Source organism: Rhinolophus sinicus, linkage group LG12, assembly GCF_036562045.2.
Source record: "Rhinolophus sinicus isolate RSC01 linkage group LG12, ASM3656204v1, whole genome shotgun sequence".
Lineage (NCBI taxonomy): Eukaryota > Metazoa > Chordata > Mammalia > Chiroptera > Rhinolophidae > Rhinolophus > Rhinolophus sinicus.
Window position 1 is genome coordinate 54,589,974 of NC_133761.1, and position 17,302 is coordinate 54,607,275.

General features: G+C 40.8%; 1 protein-coding gene across 1 annotated transcript in view; it reads left to right on the plus strand.

Annotated features, from left to right (window-relative positions):
* The window catches only part of ACBD3 (acyl-CoA binding domain containing 3), a 31,191-nt gene extending 23,012 nt beyond the window's left edge, over positions 1 to 8,179 (plus strand). The window contains exons 7-8 of the mRNA XM_019730907.2: positions 1,738 to 2,022; positions 6,043 to 8,179. Coding sequence (XP_019586466.2) covers positions 1,738 to 2,022; positions 6,043 to 6,254 — 497 coding nt within the window. The 3' untranslated portion in view covers positions 6,255 to 8,179. The remainder of the gene's footprint in view (positions 1 to 1,737; positions 2,023 to 6,042) is intronic.
* Positions 8,180 to 17,302: the final 9,123 nt, after the last annotated feature.

The window sequence follows — 17,302 nt, forward strand, 5'->3', positions numbered from 1 at the left end:
TAGAATAGTGTTGGAGAGCAAATCAGATGTCCTTGGGACACTCTGGGCTGTCTTATTATATATATTGGTTATCTTGTTATGGGACAAGTTGCACCCCAATTTAAAATGATAAACATGTATTATCTCACACAGTCTCTGTGGGTCAGGAATTCAGAACAGCTAAGCTAAGCTGAGTGGTGGGCCTGGTGTCTCATGAGGTTGCAGCTGAGATGTCGGCCTGGACTGTAATCGTGTCAAGGCTTGACTGGAACTAGAGGCTCTGTTTCCAAAAGGATTCCCTCATGTGGCTGGCAAGCTGGGGCTGGCTGTTGGCAGGAGGCCTCGGTTCCTTGCCTGTGAAGCCTCTCCATAGAGCTGCTTGAGTGTGCTCCACACGGCTGGCTCCCTTCAGAGCACATGATCTAATAGTGAGCTGAGCAGAGTGGCAGTGTCTTCTACGCCCTAACTTTGGAAGCGATACACCAGCACTTCTACCACGTTCTATTAGTCACACATGCCAACCCTGATACATTTTGGGTGGTAACCTCACAAGTGCATGGATACCCGGAAGTGAGGGTCACTGGGGGGCCATCTTGGAGGCTACCATACAGTACAGTATATTTTTTGAGACTAAAGTACCATGTTACCCGGAAAATAACTTAGCATTTTCAAGGTCGACTAGCTTTTCATGGGCAACTGATTTCGTTCATTCAGCAGTTGGCTGAAGACTTTCTGAGTGCTAGGAGTACAGTGGTGAGGCAGAGTAACACGTAAATGTAAGTTGTGGCTGTGGTAAGTACTGTGATGGAGAGAGGGGGACGTTCTAGTTTGAGAGCATGGAATATGAGGATATGACCTCATCAGAGAGGTCACCAACAGCTTTTCAAGGAAGGGACAATTGAGCTGAGAGATCTGAAGCAAGAGTAAGAGTCAGCTCATTTGAGGGACTAGAGGAGCATTTCAGTGACAGTGATCAGGGCCGGTGGTGTGGTTCCTAAGAAAGTTGGTTTCAGAGATCTTCCTGGTCTTTTTAGAACAAGTAACAGGAAATAGCTTCAGAAAAGACCTTGAAATCCCTTGGTTTACACCCACCTACCCACCCCTTTCTTACCCCTATTAACAGTTTACCAATATTTTCAAATGAATGTTTGTCAAAGGCTCTATGACTAACTCTGGAAAGCCCGCTGAGTAGTCCAGTGCACGGGATACTGCTCAGCAACAAGAATTTACCTTTTTACTCAGTGCCTAACAGTTTCAATCCTGTCCAAGTTTTTGTTTCTTTGAGTTCCTTTAGAATAGCCCCTCGAACTTCGGGATACTAAGGCAAAACTTTTTTTTTCAACAGAGACTGAAGTCAAAGCCCAGCTTTCTTTGCCCACATCCAAAAGTGAAAATTCATTTTTAAGTCCAGATTTCTCTTCTTTCTTAGAATGTTTCCCTAGCTCCAGCTAGGAAGTTCCCAAAGTCGTTCTTAAATCCCCATACGTTACTAAATTAGTGTTGGAAAAAATCACTTCTAAGATGATGGATTGCGTGTCTTACTTGAAGTGGTATGATGACCTCTGAATACCTGTGACTATGTTCAGTGTAGTAATTTGGGGGAGACCTCCATGGGGAGACTTTTATATTCCTTGGTATAGGGTAGACCGTATTGCACTTGGTGCCTGAGTGTGGCCGGGGAGGTGGTTCTGTGCAAGTGTTGCTGCCTGCAGGTGAAGGCTTATCCCCTTTAGCTTTTGTAATTCCTGTTGCCTTTAGAATCTCTTCCAGTAATAGCAGCTCCATCCATGTGGACACGACCCCAGATCAAAGACTTTAAAGAGAAGATTCGGCAGGATGCGGATTCCGTGATCACAGTGGGCCGAGGGGAAGTGGTGACTGTCCGAGTACCCACCCATGAAGAAGGATCGTATCTCTTTTGGGAATTTGCTACAGACAATTATGACATTGGGTTTGGGGTATATTTTGAATGGACAGACTCTCCAAACACTGCTGTCAGCGTGCATGTCAGTGAGTCCAGCGATGACGACGAGGAGGAGGAAGGTAGGTGGAAACATTGGTCCATATTCAGCAGCTGCTGGTTTATGGTGGGGGGAAAAATGGTGGCGGTTCAGATGTCAGCCAGCCTTACGCTTCCTCATTAACACTTCATGGCCAGAGATCACTCTCTTCTCTTCCTCAGTGAGACCTTGAGCTAAAAGGTGGTGAGAGAGGCCAGCCTCTTATAGGGGACTGGTGCCTGAACATGACTTGTTTCGAATGCCAAAACGGTCTGTGTGGCCATTTATTTTCTGCCTTCTGAATACTATTTTACTTCCAGCTTTGTGTGTTGAAAAGCTAAATGTGCACGATCACTTTAAAAAATTTCAAAGGAGCAAGCAAGAAATTCTGCCAATTCTGGAATTTATTTAAATTTGTTTCTGCTGTTAGCTTTTTAGTTCATTATTCTAAGATTTCTTAATGTAAATACATAAACTCACCAGAATAGCCTACCTAAAAAAAATTCACTCATTCTTCCCTGTTTTACGTGAGTGTCATTTTTTCTTTTCTCTTAAGTAGACAGAATTATTTTCCAGGATTTTCTAAACTATCTTGGTCTAGGGAGTAGATTACAAAATGTACTGCTTATTAATTGAGAAAATGGTCTCCTTAATTCTGTTACCCAGAAAAGTTAGAACTCAGTGCTTTCATACACTGAATGTAATAAGCACTTAAATATTTGTTGCCTTCGTTGAGAGTGACACGGAAGGAACGCCTGATTGAGAATGGAAACGCACCTTGTCAATTCTGGGAACTCACAGACCTTTCAGATGACTTGTAAACAGACTGCTAGTTCTTAAAGAGGGTTGAGAGATTATATTGGGATAAATTTAAAGAGGTATTCAAGTCATTGGAGGTGTGTGTGGGGAGTTTAAAAGTTCAGCCAGCTGTTGAGATGCACAGTGCAATCATATTGCCACCCCGTGCCACAGTCTGGGCTCTCTGCAGACACTCAGGCCAGTGTCATTTAGGAGCTGCTTTGTCTTCCATGGCATTTTGTTTCAGCAATCTTTATTTCTGAGTGGCACTAGCAAGGTAAAGCATTTCCTATACATACTACTGACTGAACCAGAAAAAAAACACAAGATTGAAAAACAAGACAAGAAAAGGTGAGAGAGAGACCCGAGCAGACTGTAGAGCAGGTGCCACCACCGCCGTCTCAGGTGGCCCTCAGCAACACAGGACCAGGGACTCAGCCCCATACTGGCCTTTCTGAAGCGTCACAGGGACTCATTAAAATCAGACTATTTGCAAATGTCTGGGAAGGAAAGGATTTTGTTTTGGGTTTTTTTTTTTAAAGATTTTATTGGGGAAGGGGAACAGGACTTTATTGGGGAACAATGGTCAAATTGTTGTCCTTTCAATCTTAGTTGTGGGGGGTTCTGTTCAGCTTCAAGTTGTTGTTCTTTCAGTCTTAGTTGTGGAGGGCGCAGCTCAGCTCCAGGTCCAGTTGCTGTTGCTAGTTGCAGGGGGCACAGCCCACCATCCCTTGCGGGAGTCGAACCGGCAACCTTGTGGTTGAGAGGACAGGCTCCAACCAACTGAGCCATCCGGGAGCTCAGCGGCAGCTCAGCTCAAGGTGCCGTGTTCAATTTTAGTTGCAGGGGGCGCTGCCCACCATCCCTTGCGGGAGTCGAACCGGCAACCTTGTGGTTGAGAGGACAGGCTCCAACCAACTGAGCCATCCGGGAGCTCAGCGGCAGCTCAGCTCAAGGTGCCGTGTTCAATTTTTTTAGTTGCAGGGGGCGCTGCCCACCATCCCTTGCGGGAGTCAAGGAATTGAACTGGCAACCTTGTGGTTGAGAGCCCACTGGCCCATGTGGGAATCGAACCGGCAGCCTTTGTAGTTAGGAGCATGGAGCTCTAACCATCTGAGCCACTGGGCCGGCCCGGGTTTTTGTTTTTTGTTTTGGGAATTAATTGTACTTATAAAGAGCTTCGTGAATAATATAGAAGAATTCTCTGTTCAGAAGTAGGTTGCAGTAATGTTTGTCCTGGCTTGCCCGCTGGAGAGCTTCTAAAAGGAGGTTACTTCCGAGTCTGAGCCCTTAGCTATTATCGTTTTGGGGTTATTGCTGTTGGGAAGAGCACGGGTAAAAATGGGTGGACTCTAGGGCCTGTAAAGAGGTGAGAACCCTGATAATCCTGCACCTTTGCTCTAGTATATAATACCCCTCAAATGGAAAAGAGCATTACCTACCCTTGTGTCGTTCTGAACCTTAAAATGATTTGCAACTGAAACTAACCCATTAAAACCTCTATATTAACAGTAACAACAGGGAGCATTTATTGCTCCCAAGAATTGTTTGCCAAGGTGTCGCTTATAAACTGCATTGGCCCATATGCCCGCTTATGGAGGCTGCTGTGCCACCATGTCTTGTCCACATTGTCCATTCTGTGGGGTCCTGTCAACCTGGGTTCGATGGAAGAGGAGTCCAGTTTTCTTGGTCTTTTGCTTTGTTTTTTCTCCATTAGGTCTTTAAAGAATGAGGAGTTTGTTTTCTTTTAAGAAGCGTGAATGGGTGGTAACCCATCCTCCTACTGTAATTCTCCACTTTCTTTATTGTTTCCAGGTCCCAAATCTTTGCTTAAATTGATAAAATAAGTATTATTCATCTATCCCAATAACCTTTAGTTTTACAGATTTTGAACAAAATTTGCATCTTTAATTAGTGGATCAGTAATCTGTTTCATGGATTTCCTTACAGGCAATAGTGTACATTTTGAATGGCTCTGTATTTCTCAATTGTAAATGAAGGACATTTAATTTTAAGTATTGCTATGGTAAAGCAAATTTCATTTGGGCCAATTTATGTCATCTACTTTTTAAAAAATACTTTCTGTTTTAGAATAGTTTTAGATTTATAGAAAAGTTGCAAAGATAGTACCAGGAATTTCTGAGTTACCCCCGTACCCACTTTCCCGTTGTTAGTATTTTACATTGTGTTCTGGTACATTGGTAATAACTAATGAACCATTACTGATACATTATCGTCAACTAAAGTCCATATTTATTCGTATTTCCTTAGTTTTTACCTAATGCTTCAGGATCCCATCCAGGATACCACATGATACGTAGTTCCTTGTCATAGCTCCCCAAGCTCCTCTAGACTGAGAACGTTTCTCAGACTTTCCTTGTTTAAATTCCTGGTAGTAGCTACTGACAAGCATCATGCAGTTAACTCAGTCACCAGATTCACACTGCCCTGTTATAAACCTGAAAGTCTTTTATTCTATGCTGAATATTCCCTTGACCTCTTTTCCTTGAGGCTATTTATATTTAATATGTTAAACTGAGACTTTTAAGCTGGTTCGTAATTGTCTCATTCCTGTAGGTTTCCAGAGGTGTTTTTTTTCCTAACCTTATATCATTACAGTTCAGAAACCTGTTAACTGGGGCAAACCTAGAATCAGAGCTCATTCTTTTTGTCATCGGGATCATCGTTGGGTTATGTAGACCTAATGAAAATAATTGAATTGTCAGAGTGTGTCTGCATGCCTACCCCTCTCCTGTGCTTTTCTCATTTTACTCTTTATATTCAAGATATATAGAAAATAATAGTCCTCACAGGTTCCTTCCCTCCTTTCCTAAAACAGAGAGGACTTGGGAATTGCTGAGGAGGAGGAAGATCACAGCACTGTTTTCCTTGGTCTTACTCAGACGAGTGGGATTCCTCCTCTTGGGAGGAATCTGAAATTGAATGGATGGGAAAGGGAAAAAGTGGGGCTCAGAAATAGCAGCGATGGTCAGAGCACAGAGAGAGATAGGATGCTGACCGCTCCCACCAGATGTTCACCACTGGGCTCCCAGACAGTGCTCGGTACATAGCAGTTGCTCAGATGGATGGGTGAATGAACAGCCAAACAAACGAACCGATATTTGCTCAGAGACACACAACTTGTAGAATGGATCAAGAGAATGCCTAAGGAGCAATTTCTGAATGGAAGCATGAACTTGCAGTGCTTGGTGCCGATGTGGTTTTTCTGAATCTGTTCATGACTTATCTCTGGTCATTCTCACAGAAAACATCAGCTGTGAAGAGAAAGCCAAAAAGAATGCCAACAAGCCCCTGCTGGATGAGATTGTGCCTGTGTACCGACGGGACTGTCACGAAGAAGTGTATGCCGGCAGCCACCAATACCCAGGGAGAGGAGTCTACCTCCTCAAGTTCGACAACTCCTACTCGTTGTGGAGGTCGAAATCAGTCTACTACAGAGTCTATTATACTAGATAAAGATGTTACAGAACCTGGAGTCGGGGTTGGGCAGAAGATGGCATTTAATTTGGAAATTTCTTTTGACTTTTGGGGAGCATTGCAGCCAGTGTTCACCCTATTGATTTTGGTCTGATGGTTATAAACTCTTGTTGGGAGTCAGGATTTCCTTGAGACTCTTTAGCATTAATACTTTGGGGTTAAAGGGGTTCCCTTAGACACATCCAGCCCTTGGGTGCTGACCAGCAGTCACTAGTGGATGCTCAAGTTACGAGAGCTCTGTGTTAAGTCTCCACAATAAAACATCCCAAGGCCGACCCCACCTGGCTGATGGATAGTCAGTCCATTGGTGCCTGCTCCATGTGTTTCTGAGAGCCCTTAGGCCAGCACCCTCTCAACTTGAAATCGTTACATTAGCAGTCTACATGAGGAGTAGCTGACTTGGATTGAAGGTCACCATTTCTAAAACTTAAAAACGTAAGACCTCACAGATTATAATAGGGAAAAAATTGTCTCAGTTTGATCTTGTTGTGAATGACCCAGGTTGTTTTTTGCTTGGGGTACAGCTGTTATATTTGCTTTGGGTTCAGAGTTATATTACAGAGTTATTTTCTGAAATAATCTTAAAATAGAATGTTCAAACCTGATAGGTGATTGACGTATCAGGATACATAGAACACCTCAAACACGCATCTAGGCGAGCCTCCACAAACTCGGTCCTTTTCTTTTGGGTGTTTCTAGTACCCGTAGCAAAGTGAAATTTACTCATTTTTGTCTTGATTTGGCTTTATAGAGCATCTCAAATTGAAACTGTTTTCTACACAAGCATATAGTTAGGGATTTTATAAACTCAAAATGCCACCTACTGAATTAAAATATATAAAATCATTTAAATATAATTCAGTGTATGAGAGATACATTGCACTAATATGGAAGTCACTGCCAGAGACGGTCCATTTTTAATTTGTTACAACAGGCACAAACCCTACACGATTCCAGTTTGGAATTACTTATTAGAGAGAATTGAAAATGTATATGCCCATGCTTAAATTTTTTATAGCTTTAATCTGTATTATGTCTTTATTGATGGGAAGAGATACATCTTTGTTTTCTTTACTGAAAACAAATATGGATTAATTGCTTCAAATATGTATAAGTGATTGACTAGTCTAGAAACACTTGTTTTCAGAAGGGAGGGTAGTACAGATAGAAAATGACAAAGCTGGCAATATACACATAATGTTGTTACTATGTGTTGTTACTGAAATGCTTAGATTTTTAAAATTTCAAATCATAAATCACTTCTTGTAGGAGGGTTTCCATTGATTAGCTGCAGTATATACAGTTCACTACATAAGGAAGGGGCTGTTTGTTTTTTGTGTGCTGCTTTTTTTTGGTTTTTTTAATAACTGGTTTTATATATATCTAACTCTGTTCTCTTTTGTTGTTGAGAAACTGGATTATTTTTTCCTAAGCAGTGCTTAATTTGTGTTTTTTAATTTTGATTCAGTAGCCCCAGCTCCTAGGTGTCCATACTGTTACATCCAGAATACTTGTCAGGCTGTCCATCGGCTGTCATGTATATATATGGTATAGAAACCACGGGATTAGGCACTTCCTGGCTTTTTTTTTTTATGAGAAAATACTGTATTTAAAATGTAAAATAAACTTTTAAAAAGCAGGCACTAATATATATTTCTTCCAGCCTTTGATTACAGATTTGTCCTTGCACATGTTGAGATGAATTGTCTTCTAAAAATCCCATTGTTCTTGGGAGTAGTGTATGTTACTTTACATAGCAGCGGTTCCTGTCACATGTTCATGTCAGAACACTTTTGGTTTTAAACTTTTTTATTGCCTTTGGCTGTTGATTAGTACAGTTCAAGTGCGATTTCAAAAAGATCTTGGAAATAATATATTTAATCAATTAAAATGTTTATCTGTAACTTGTTGATGTTTCATTAATATAGTTACTCTGAAGCATTAGTTCTATATTTCATCATTTGGGTAGAACAAGAAGAAATGTTTTAAGTGATCTTTTTCTGTTTTAAAAATGTAACAGACTGTTTCTGGCTGACTTAGTTTTGCTGTGAGTTACCCTGCTGAGTTAAGACAGATTTAAAATGGAGAGGAAAGCACTCACTTTTCTTACTGAAAGTGACTTCTTATAAAATTCTTTCCCTACACAACCATGTGTGTAAGCATGTTCCTTAAAGTACAGGGAGATGGCCTACTTTCGAATAGCTCCTCAGGTGTGGCCCCTGCTAAGTAAGCAGCAGTGAGGGGTGTGCCCCACTCAGTGGTGTGGAGTGCCAGGAACTATTCTAAAAATGACCCCACTGCAATGCAGGGTGACTTGGACTTTAAATTTTTTTTTCTTTTGACATTTGGAGAGACAGAATGAGGTGATCCTCAAGGAGAGCTGTTGCTGTGTGAGCACACCTTGGAAGCCATGCTGCTCAGTCTTGACCATCTGTCTTATGGAAGAGGAGAAGCAACCAGTTCAGAATAATGAATGATTGCTAATAATTCCTCGGGACTTAGAGTCCAACAGTCTACAACCAAAGCCATCTTTACATCTCTCCCCAACGTTTTCTCATTTAACACTTCTGTCAACAACCTAAAAATGTGTGCATGTGTATCTGCTTGGGGTAGAGCAAATCTTAACTTCATTTCCATTCACTGAGTTTTCAAAATGTGTGCAAATCAGTATTGGACCTTTATCTCATATATTTGCCTAGGATTCTTCAACTTTCTTGTTGGAAGTTTTTTAAGACTAGGTTGATTATTGTTCTTTTCAACACCCTTATTTTTAAGTTAATACGTTGTCATTATTTCAAGTGCTTGATTTGTTTTGTAATGAAAGAAGGAAGCATTAGCTCTATTTTTATTAGTTGGCATGCCACATGTAAATTGTGATTTCATTAGGGTACTTAATACCAGGAAACAAGTGGCTGACCTCCAGAATTGACGTTGGCATTTGGACTCAGGCCGTCAAACATGGGGTAAAGAAATAAATTAGAGCAGTTACCTCATCTCGTAGCTATAACGAAGGCTCTGTGATTATGCAGTTCAATCCTTTGATGAACTGGTGACTTGCAAGTCTTTGTGAAAAGAGCAAGTACAAATTCGATTACTAATGCTTTTCTTTTTCTTTAATGGCGTGTCTATACAATTAGAACAATTTTTACCCTTTTCCAAGATTATTTTAAATATCTCCAGTTGAAGGTGACATAACTTTGGGGGAAGACATAGACAAATATAAAAATGTAAACATGTTTTTCACAAGGTAAACATTTTGCACCTTTTAAAATTCCAGGCTGTGTTACAGAGAATTTTTCCTGTTAGTAATTATAGGTCTGTGTTCTTTTAATCTGCTGTATGTTCTTCCATGTGATGGCTCTTTGAACATTTTTCTGTTACTGAACATTTTATGTTACTTCTGATTATTTTATGTTACTTTTGATTATTTTATTATAGGTGGTGTTCCAGTGAACAACACCCTTTTATATGTGTTTCTGTAAATCTGCATGAATTTGTCAAGAGTAGATACCAAGAAGTGGGGTTGCTGGATCATAAATTCTGTGCATTTTTAATTTTTAATAGACCCTGCCAAATTGTCCTCCAGAGTGGCTGAACTAAGTTCCCCTCCCACTCATAGTGTATGAGGGGGAAAAAATGCTTTTTTTCCCCTGTCAACACTTGATATTATCAGACTTAAATTTTGGTCATTCTGATGGATAAAAAGTGAAATTTCATTTTAATATGTGTTTCCCTGATAGGTAGTAAGATTATGCATCTATTTTTATTGGTCATTTGTATTTCCTCTCCTATAAATTGCCTGTTTGTGTCCTTTACCTATTTTTAATCGGGTACTCTTTTATATTGATTTATTAGCATTTAAAAATATAGTTTGTATACTAATCATACATTATATATAAGTATTTTCTCCCAGTTTATTGCTAGTCTGTTAATTTTGTTTATGGGGTGTGTGTGTGTGTGTGTGTGTGTGTGTTTGGTCATAGACATTATAAACTATTAATCAGTTTTACTCAATTTTTTCCTTTATGGCTTTTGCTTATTTCCATATATATAGGTCTGCTTGTGAACTCTTTTCCATTTATCCATTAATTCTACACTTTAAATTGCTATAGTTTTAGAATACGTTTTGATACAAGCAAGACTCCCCTGTTCTTTTCATGCTTTTTCTTGGCTATTTTTGTACCTTTCTTCCATATGAACTTAATAGAGCTTGTCATATTTCATGAAAAATCTTAATGAGATTTTCTTTGCAGTATTGCATTTAATATATAGACTAATTGGTGGAGATTCAGCCACTGATTTTTAATGTGAGCTTAGGTTGCCTTTTTTAAAAGATTGATACTTCTTTATTCTTAAATGGTATCTTTAGTAGAAGAGATGGATTACAACCCGGAAGTGGCCTTTCCTGCCATTATTGGTTAGGATGCTGGCTAATCTGGCACAACAGAGACTCAAAAATAAAATGCCTCAAATTAGATAGTTTGATCCAGGGCCAGCCCGACAGCTCAGGTGGCTGGAGCGCTGTACTCCTAGCAGGAGAAGGGGGGGAAATGTTAAAAAAAAAAAAGATAGTTTGATCCCACAAACAGACCAAAGGATCCAGTGGTGCAGGGTTGGTGGGCTGCACAATTTCACCAAGTTTCTTTAATTTTGTTGCTCTATCCTCCTAAGGGATGGTATTGGTTTTGTATGAGGTTAGAAACCAGCTTGCCAGGATCACATTCCTGGATCAACCAAGATGGGGGGAGGTCCAGTTTTAAAGGGAAAAGCCCTATTTCTGTTCATTTTCCATTAGCAAGAGCTTAGTTACATGGCACCTTCTAGCTGCAGTGTCTTGCTGGGTGGTCATGTGCTCACCGAAACTCAGAGGGGAGTGTCTGTCACAAAAAAGAAGTGGATTGTAGTGGACAGTTAGCTCGCATTTACCAGGTGAGTTTTAAAATGTATATAACTTCATCAGTTTTTTTCCATTAGAAAAACTGTTCCCATTTAGAAAATTTAAACAGCATCCAAGGAGAAAAGAAAACTAAATTTATAAATCTACCACTAAGAATAGTTATCATTTGGGAACTTTCCTGCTGGTCTTTTTTTTTCTCATTTTCAGTGATCTCATTCTGGCGTACAGAAAAGTATAGAGCGTAATGCGAGTACTCACGGTAAGAGTACCCACCACCCACATCAGTCACATTTGCCGTTTTGCCTTATTTGCTTCAGATCTTATCTAAGTAATAAAACATTAATGAGAGAGTTTGAGCCCCGTGTCCCTTTTCCTGATGACCATATCAGTCCTGATTTTGATGTTTATCATTCCGTATGGTGTTTATAACAATGTATATTGCCAGAAAAAGGAGATAGTATGGCTTTGTAGAATGCTTTTGAATTTTATATGAAATGATACCAACTGACTTTTTTCTGATCTACATTGTTTTTAATGAATTACTTCATACAGCTCTACTCTTAACAGTAATCCATGTGGATGGATGTCACCATGCAGTCATTCTACTGTTGGACATTTAGGGTTTTTCTCAGGTTTCCACTATTACAAGCATTCTTGTACAGTCTGTGCTCATATGCAAGAGTTTCTGTAGTACATACACAAAGAAAATGTCATAAGCTGTGTAGATCGTCAGATATTCTAGATAATGCAGAATTGCTTTTCAAATGACTGTCCCAATTAAACTCTCAAAAGCAATATACAAGAGTTCTGCCTTACTGACAGATTTCGTAATTTTACCAATCCAATGGTATAAAACAGAATCTCATCTGTGGTTTATTTTGTACATCCTTAATAACCAGTGTGGATAAACATCTTTTTATGTTACTGGCTTGTGAATCGCATGTTTTATATCCTTTATCCGTTCTGTTGGGCTTTTTCCTGATTTGTAAGAGTAATCTGGAATCTACAGTTTTTCTGGTCATGTGCATCACCAATTACTGGTGCCACACTTCAGGTTGCCTTTTTATTTTGTAATGTCTTATTCAGAAGGTTTTAATTTACATTGATTAAACTTTCATGGTTCGTGTTTTCTATATCTTTTTCAGTAAATTTTCCTCAGGATATAAAGATAGTCTTCTGTATTTTAAAATGTGCTCTGCGTTTAGGGCTCAGGTACACCTGAAATTTATTTTTGGCTAAGGTAGGAATTTGATATTACTTTTTTTTTTCTAATGGGATAACAAATTATTCTAATAACATTCATAGACTAGTTATCCTTTATACAAAGGCTATATTTCCTATAAACAAAGGATATTATAGTTATATATTTTTTCATATTTGAGTCTGATAGAGACAGCATATTTTATTTATGTACTGGGGGCGGGGGTGGTGCAAAAATAATGTATACAAATGGACACTGGTCGTCATTGCTCAAGCAGTAGTTCGCCATAATCAGAAGTGTCTGGATGCTGATGGGAACCACTTTGACCACCTCTTGTAATTGCAGAAGTCAAACGTGACTTACATTCATCTTTTGTTTTCGGTATATATTACAATTTGAATACAGTTTTCCTTAAAATGTGTATACATTTTTTGGCACCCTCTGTATATACATATATACACATACATACACACACATGCTCGTGGGTGTGTGTCTCTGGGCTCTCAAATTATTTTTTGTCTTGTACCAATATCACACTGTCTTAATTAGCTTTAAAATAAGTCAGTATTGGTGAGAGAAGTTCCCTTCTCCCCTTATTTGTCAAAATTATTTTGGGTAGTTTTGGTACTTTGCTTTTCCATATGAATTTTTATTTCTCCCTTTTAATTTTTTCAATATTAACATTACATGTGTTCAAAATTCAAAAGGTACAAATGCTTATACAAAAAAATCTTCCCACCCTGTTCCCAACCACAAAGGACTCTAATTTTGATTGATCTCTGGAGGCAAGTAGTATCTGTTTCATGTGTATTACACATATCCAAGTAAATAAGTACATATTTATGAATTCTCCCCTACCTAATAGCTACAACTTTTTCCACTTAAAACATTTTGGTAGTCGTTTTATAATCAATACATAAGAGCTTCCTCATTGGATATTTTTTCTCTGTATTAGGTGAAAATCATATACAATGAATATTTTAAAGTATAATTCAGTGGCATTTAGTGCGTTCACAATGTTTTTTCAACCACTACCTCTTAAAACTTTTTCATCACCCCAGAAGAACACCCATAGCATTAAAAATCACTTCCCATTCCCCTCTCCTCTCATTCCCCCCCTCCTCCCATCCCTTGGCAACCACTAATCTGTTTTCTGTCTATGGTTTTGCCTGTTCTGGAGAGCTCATTCATAAGGAATCACACAATATGTGGCGTTCTGTATCTTTCACTTGGCATAACGTTTTCAAGATTAATCCAAGTTTTAGCACGTACCATTGCTTTTTATGGCTGAATGATAATTCATTCTGTGGATATACCACAATTTGTTTATTCATCTGTTGATGGACATTTGGGTTGTTTCCATCTTTTGACCATTGTGAACAGTGCTGTTTAGAACATTTGTGAACAAGTATTTGTTTCCATACCTGTTTTCAGGTGGATTGGGTATATACTTCGGAGTAGACTTGCTGGGTCGTGATAATTCTATGTTTAACTTCTTGAGGAAGGGCCAAATTATTCTTTTTTCTTCAATTTATGATTTTTATTAAAATACAGCTAATATACAATATTATATTAGTTTCAGGTATACACCATAGTTATCATTTATATACCTAAAGAAGTGATCACCGTAAGTCCAGCAACCATCTGACACTGTACCACGCTATCATAATATTATTGACTATATTCCCTGTGCTGTACATTATATCCCATGACTTACTTGTTTTGTACCTGGAAATTTGGACCTCTTATTCCTTCACCTTTCCCCTCCTTTTTTTAATTTTCAGTTACAGTTGATATTCAATATTAATTTCAGATGTACAGCATAGTGATTAAACATTTATATAATTTAAGAAATGATCCCCCTGACTAATGGAATACTCACCTGGCATATACATAATTATTACCATATTGACTATATTCCCTGTGCTTTATTTACATCCCCATAATGTGTATAACTACCAGTTTCTACTCCCCCACCCTTCTTCCACCTCCTCCCCCCACTCCAGTTCAAGCCGTTGTTTCTCAGTCTAGTTATGTAGGACCCAGCTCCCTGGCCCATGCTGGTATTACGAGCTTTACGCTCCCCCAGGCTGAGGAGTCGTTCTTCAGTCGTTGGTCGGCTGCTCACAGCAGCTATCGCCCGCTGCCAGCCGTTCACGCCGGCTGCCAGCCACTCACGGTGGCTGCTGACCGCTCACGGCAGCACACAACAGCTCATGACAGCCTATGCTAACCTCCGGCTACTCACAGCAGCCCAGCTCCAGGGAGAGCAGTTGTTCACAATCTTAGCTGTAGAGGGTGCAGCTCACTGGCCCATGTGGGAATCGAACCAGCGACCTCGGTGTGAGGAGCATGGTGCTCCAACCACCTGAGCCACCAGGCCAGTCTTCGCCCCCCCCACCCAGTTTCTACTTCTTAATCCCTTCACCTTTTTCACCCTGCCTCTCAACCCCCTCCCATCTATCACCCCAACAAACCTAGTACCCATCTGACACCATACATAGTTATTACAATATTATTGACTGTATTGCTTATGCTATACTCTACATCCCCATGATTATTGTGTAACAACCAATTTGTGCTTCTTAATCCCTTCCCCAATCCCCCTCCCATCTGACAACCATGAATATGTTCTCTGTATGAGTTTTTTATTCTTTAGATTCCACATATAAATGAAATCACATTGCATCTGTCTTACACTACACTCAGCACAGTACCCTCCAGGTCCATCCATGCCACTGCAGGTGGCAAGAGCCCATTCCCTTCCGTGTCTGAGCAATATTTCATTGTATATACAGAGGATGCCAAAAAAATGTACACATTTTAAGAAAGGAAAACTATCAAAATTGTAATATATACCGATAACAAAAGATAAATACAAGTCACATTTGACTCCTGCAATTTTATGTTTGCTCTTTATTGAATTTCTCACTAAGTTCTTTGAATATCTTATAAGAATTGAATTGTGTATCTGGTCATTTACTTGCCTTTATTTCATTTTGTTCCTTTTCTGGAGTTTTCTCTTGTTGTTTCATTTGGAACGTATTTCTTTGTTTTCTAATTTTGGCTTCCTCTCTGTGTTTCTGTGTATTAGGTAGATCTGCTACGTCTCCCAGTCTTGGCCGGTGACCTTATGTAGTAGGTGCCCTGTGGGGCCCTGGCACAGTCTCCCTCGTTACCTGCTCTGGGTGCTCCAGGAGTGTCCCTTGTGTGGGTTGTGTGTGCTTTCCTGTTATAGTTGAGCCTTGATTGCTATTGGTACATCAGTGGGTGGGATTGATCCTTAGGCTGACTGGCTGTGGGGTTTGGCCACATCCACAACTTATGAGCTGCTGGGCGGTGGGCCTACCCCACTGAGGGGGATTTGCCCCAGCAGACCCTGGTGCCTGTTGAGACTGCCTTTTGGGTGTGTCACTTGTGGGGCTAATTGGGTGGTGCTCTGTTGTGGTCTGAAGCCAACCTCCAAGTATGTTGGTTCTGGGGCCTCTTGGGAAGGGCTCTGGTGTAGGCCCAGGTCAGCTACTGCCTGTGATTGACTGGGGACTACCTGCTAGGAGCTACAAAGCGATCCACGGTTGTTCACTGCCTATGCTAAACCTGGAGGTGTGTGGGAGAGGCCATGCTGTGAACTGAGGATGTCGGCCACCGGCCACCAGTACCGGGCCTAGGTTAGCTCTGTAAAAAGCTGGGACACCCCGAGGCCTGCTGCCACCTGCCAGCTTCCTTGAGGTTCAGCCCCTGATAAAACCTGGTGCAGTACATGGGTTGGGTGAGACAGGGTCTCAGGGAGTCACTAGACTGGGAAGAATTGTGGTCAACAAGTTAATACAGACTCTGGTTTGGTGCCAATGTTAAGCCTGGAGCTACTCAGCAAAGTCTCAGAGCACACCTGGGTCCTGTGGACTCTGATAGTTTTCAAGAGTACAACATGGGCAGGGCTGGCTGCTCTGGGAGAAAGTGCCTCTGCTGTTGGGCGAGTTGAGGGGGGTGGGGCCTTAGGGAGTCAGCAGGGTGGAGCAGCAGAGCTCACCAGGTCAATCAGATTCAGAGGTGGCCGGAAAGGGCGGGCTCAACACCGTAAAGATGGCGCCCACCTGGCAGGTGCACAGCTAGAGAACCCCACACAGGGGAAATGGCGACTGTCCTCCAGACTTCAAAGCTGCTCACCTCATTCAGCCCTTCCTATGCCTCTGACGCCCCCAAGTTACTGTCCCTTCACTGGAGCCCAAGGTGAGTGCCTGCGAGTGAGCGAGTCTGTGCGTGGGCCGTTAAAGAGGACGTTTGTGTTTTCCACAGCCCTTCATCCCGGTTAGTCGGAATCCCCACTGTTTTTCACAGCCAGATGTGGGGTCTCCTTTTCACGGCACCAGTACTCGGGGCTGGGGAGGCTGGTGCTAGGCTGAGGTCTCTCGCTCCTTTGGAGGAAAACTCCGTGGCGGAGATATCCCTCCCAGTTCTTAACCGCCACACGGAGGTTTGGGGCTAGCCCATTTTTGCGTCTCTGCCCCTCCTACCAGTCTTGACGTGGCTTTATATCCTTAGTTATAAAACGTCTGTTCAGCCAAACTTCAGATGGTTTTCCAAGTTGATTGTTCTATAATTTAATTGTAATTTTAATGTGTTCACGGAAGGAAGCAGGCCCAGTGTTTACTCTGCCATCTTGGATCTCTCCATCAGAGCCAAGCTATTTTCCATAGTTACCGCACCATTTTATGTTCCCACCAGCAATGTATGAGGGTTCCTATTTCTCCACAATCCCTCCAATGCTTGTTATTTTCGGTTTTGGATTTTTTTTTTAATCGCCGTCATAGTGGATGTGAAGTGGTGTATCACTGGTTTTGATTTGCATTTCACTAATGATTAATGATGCTGAGCACCTTTTCATGTGCCTATTGGCTATTTGTGTGTGTTCTTTGGAGAAATGTCTAT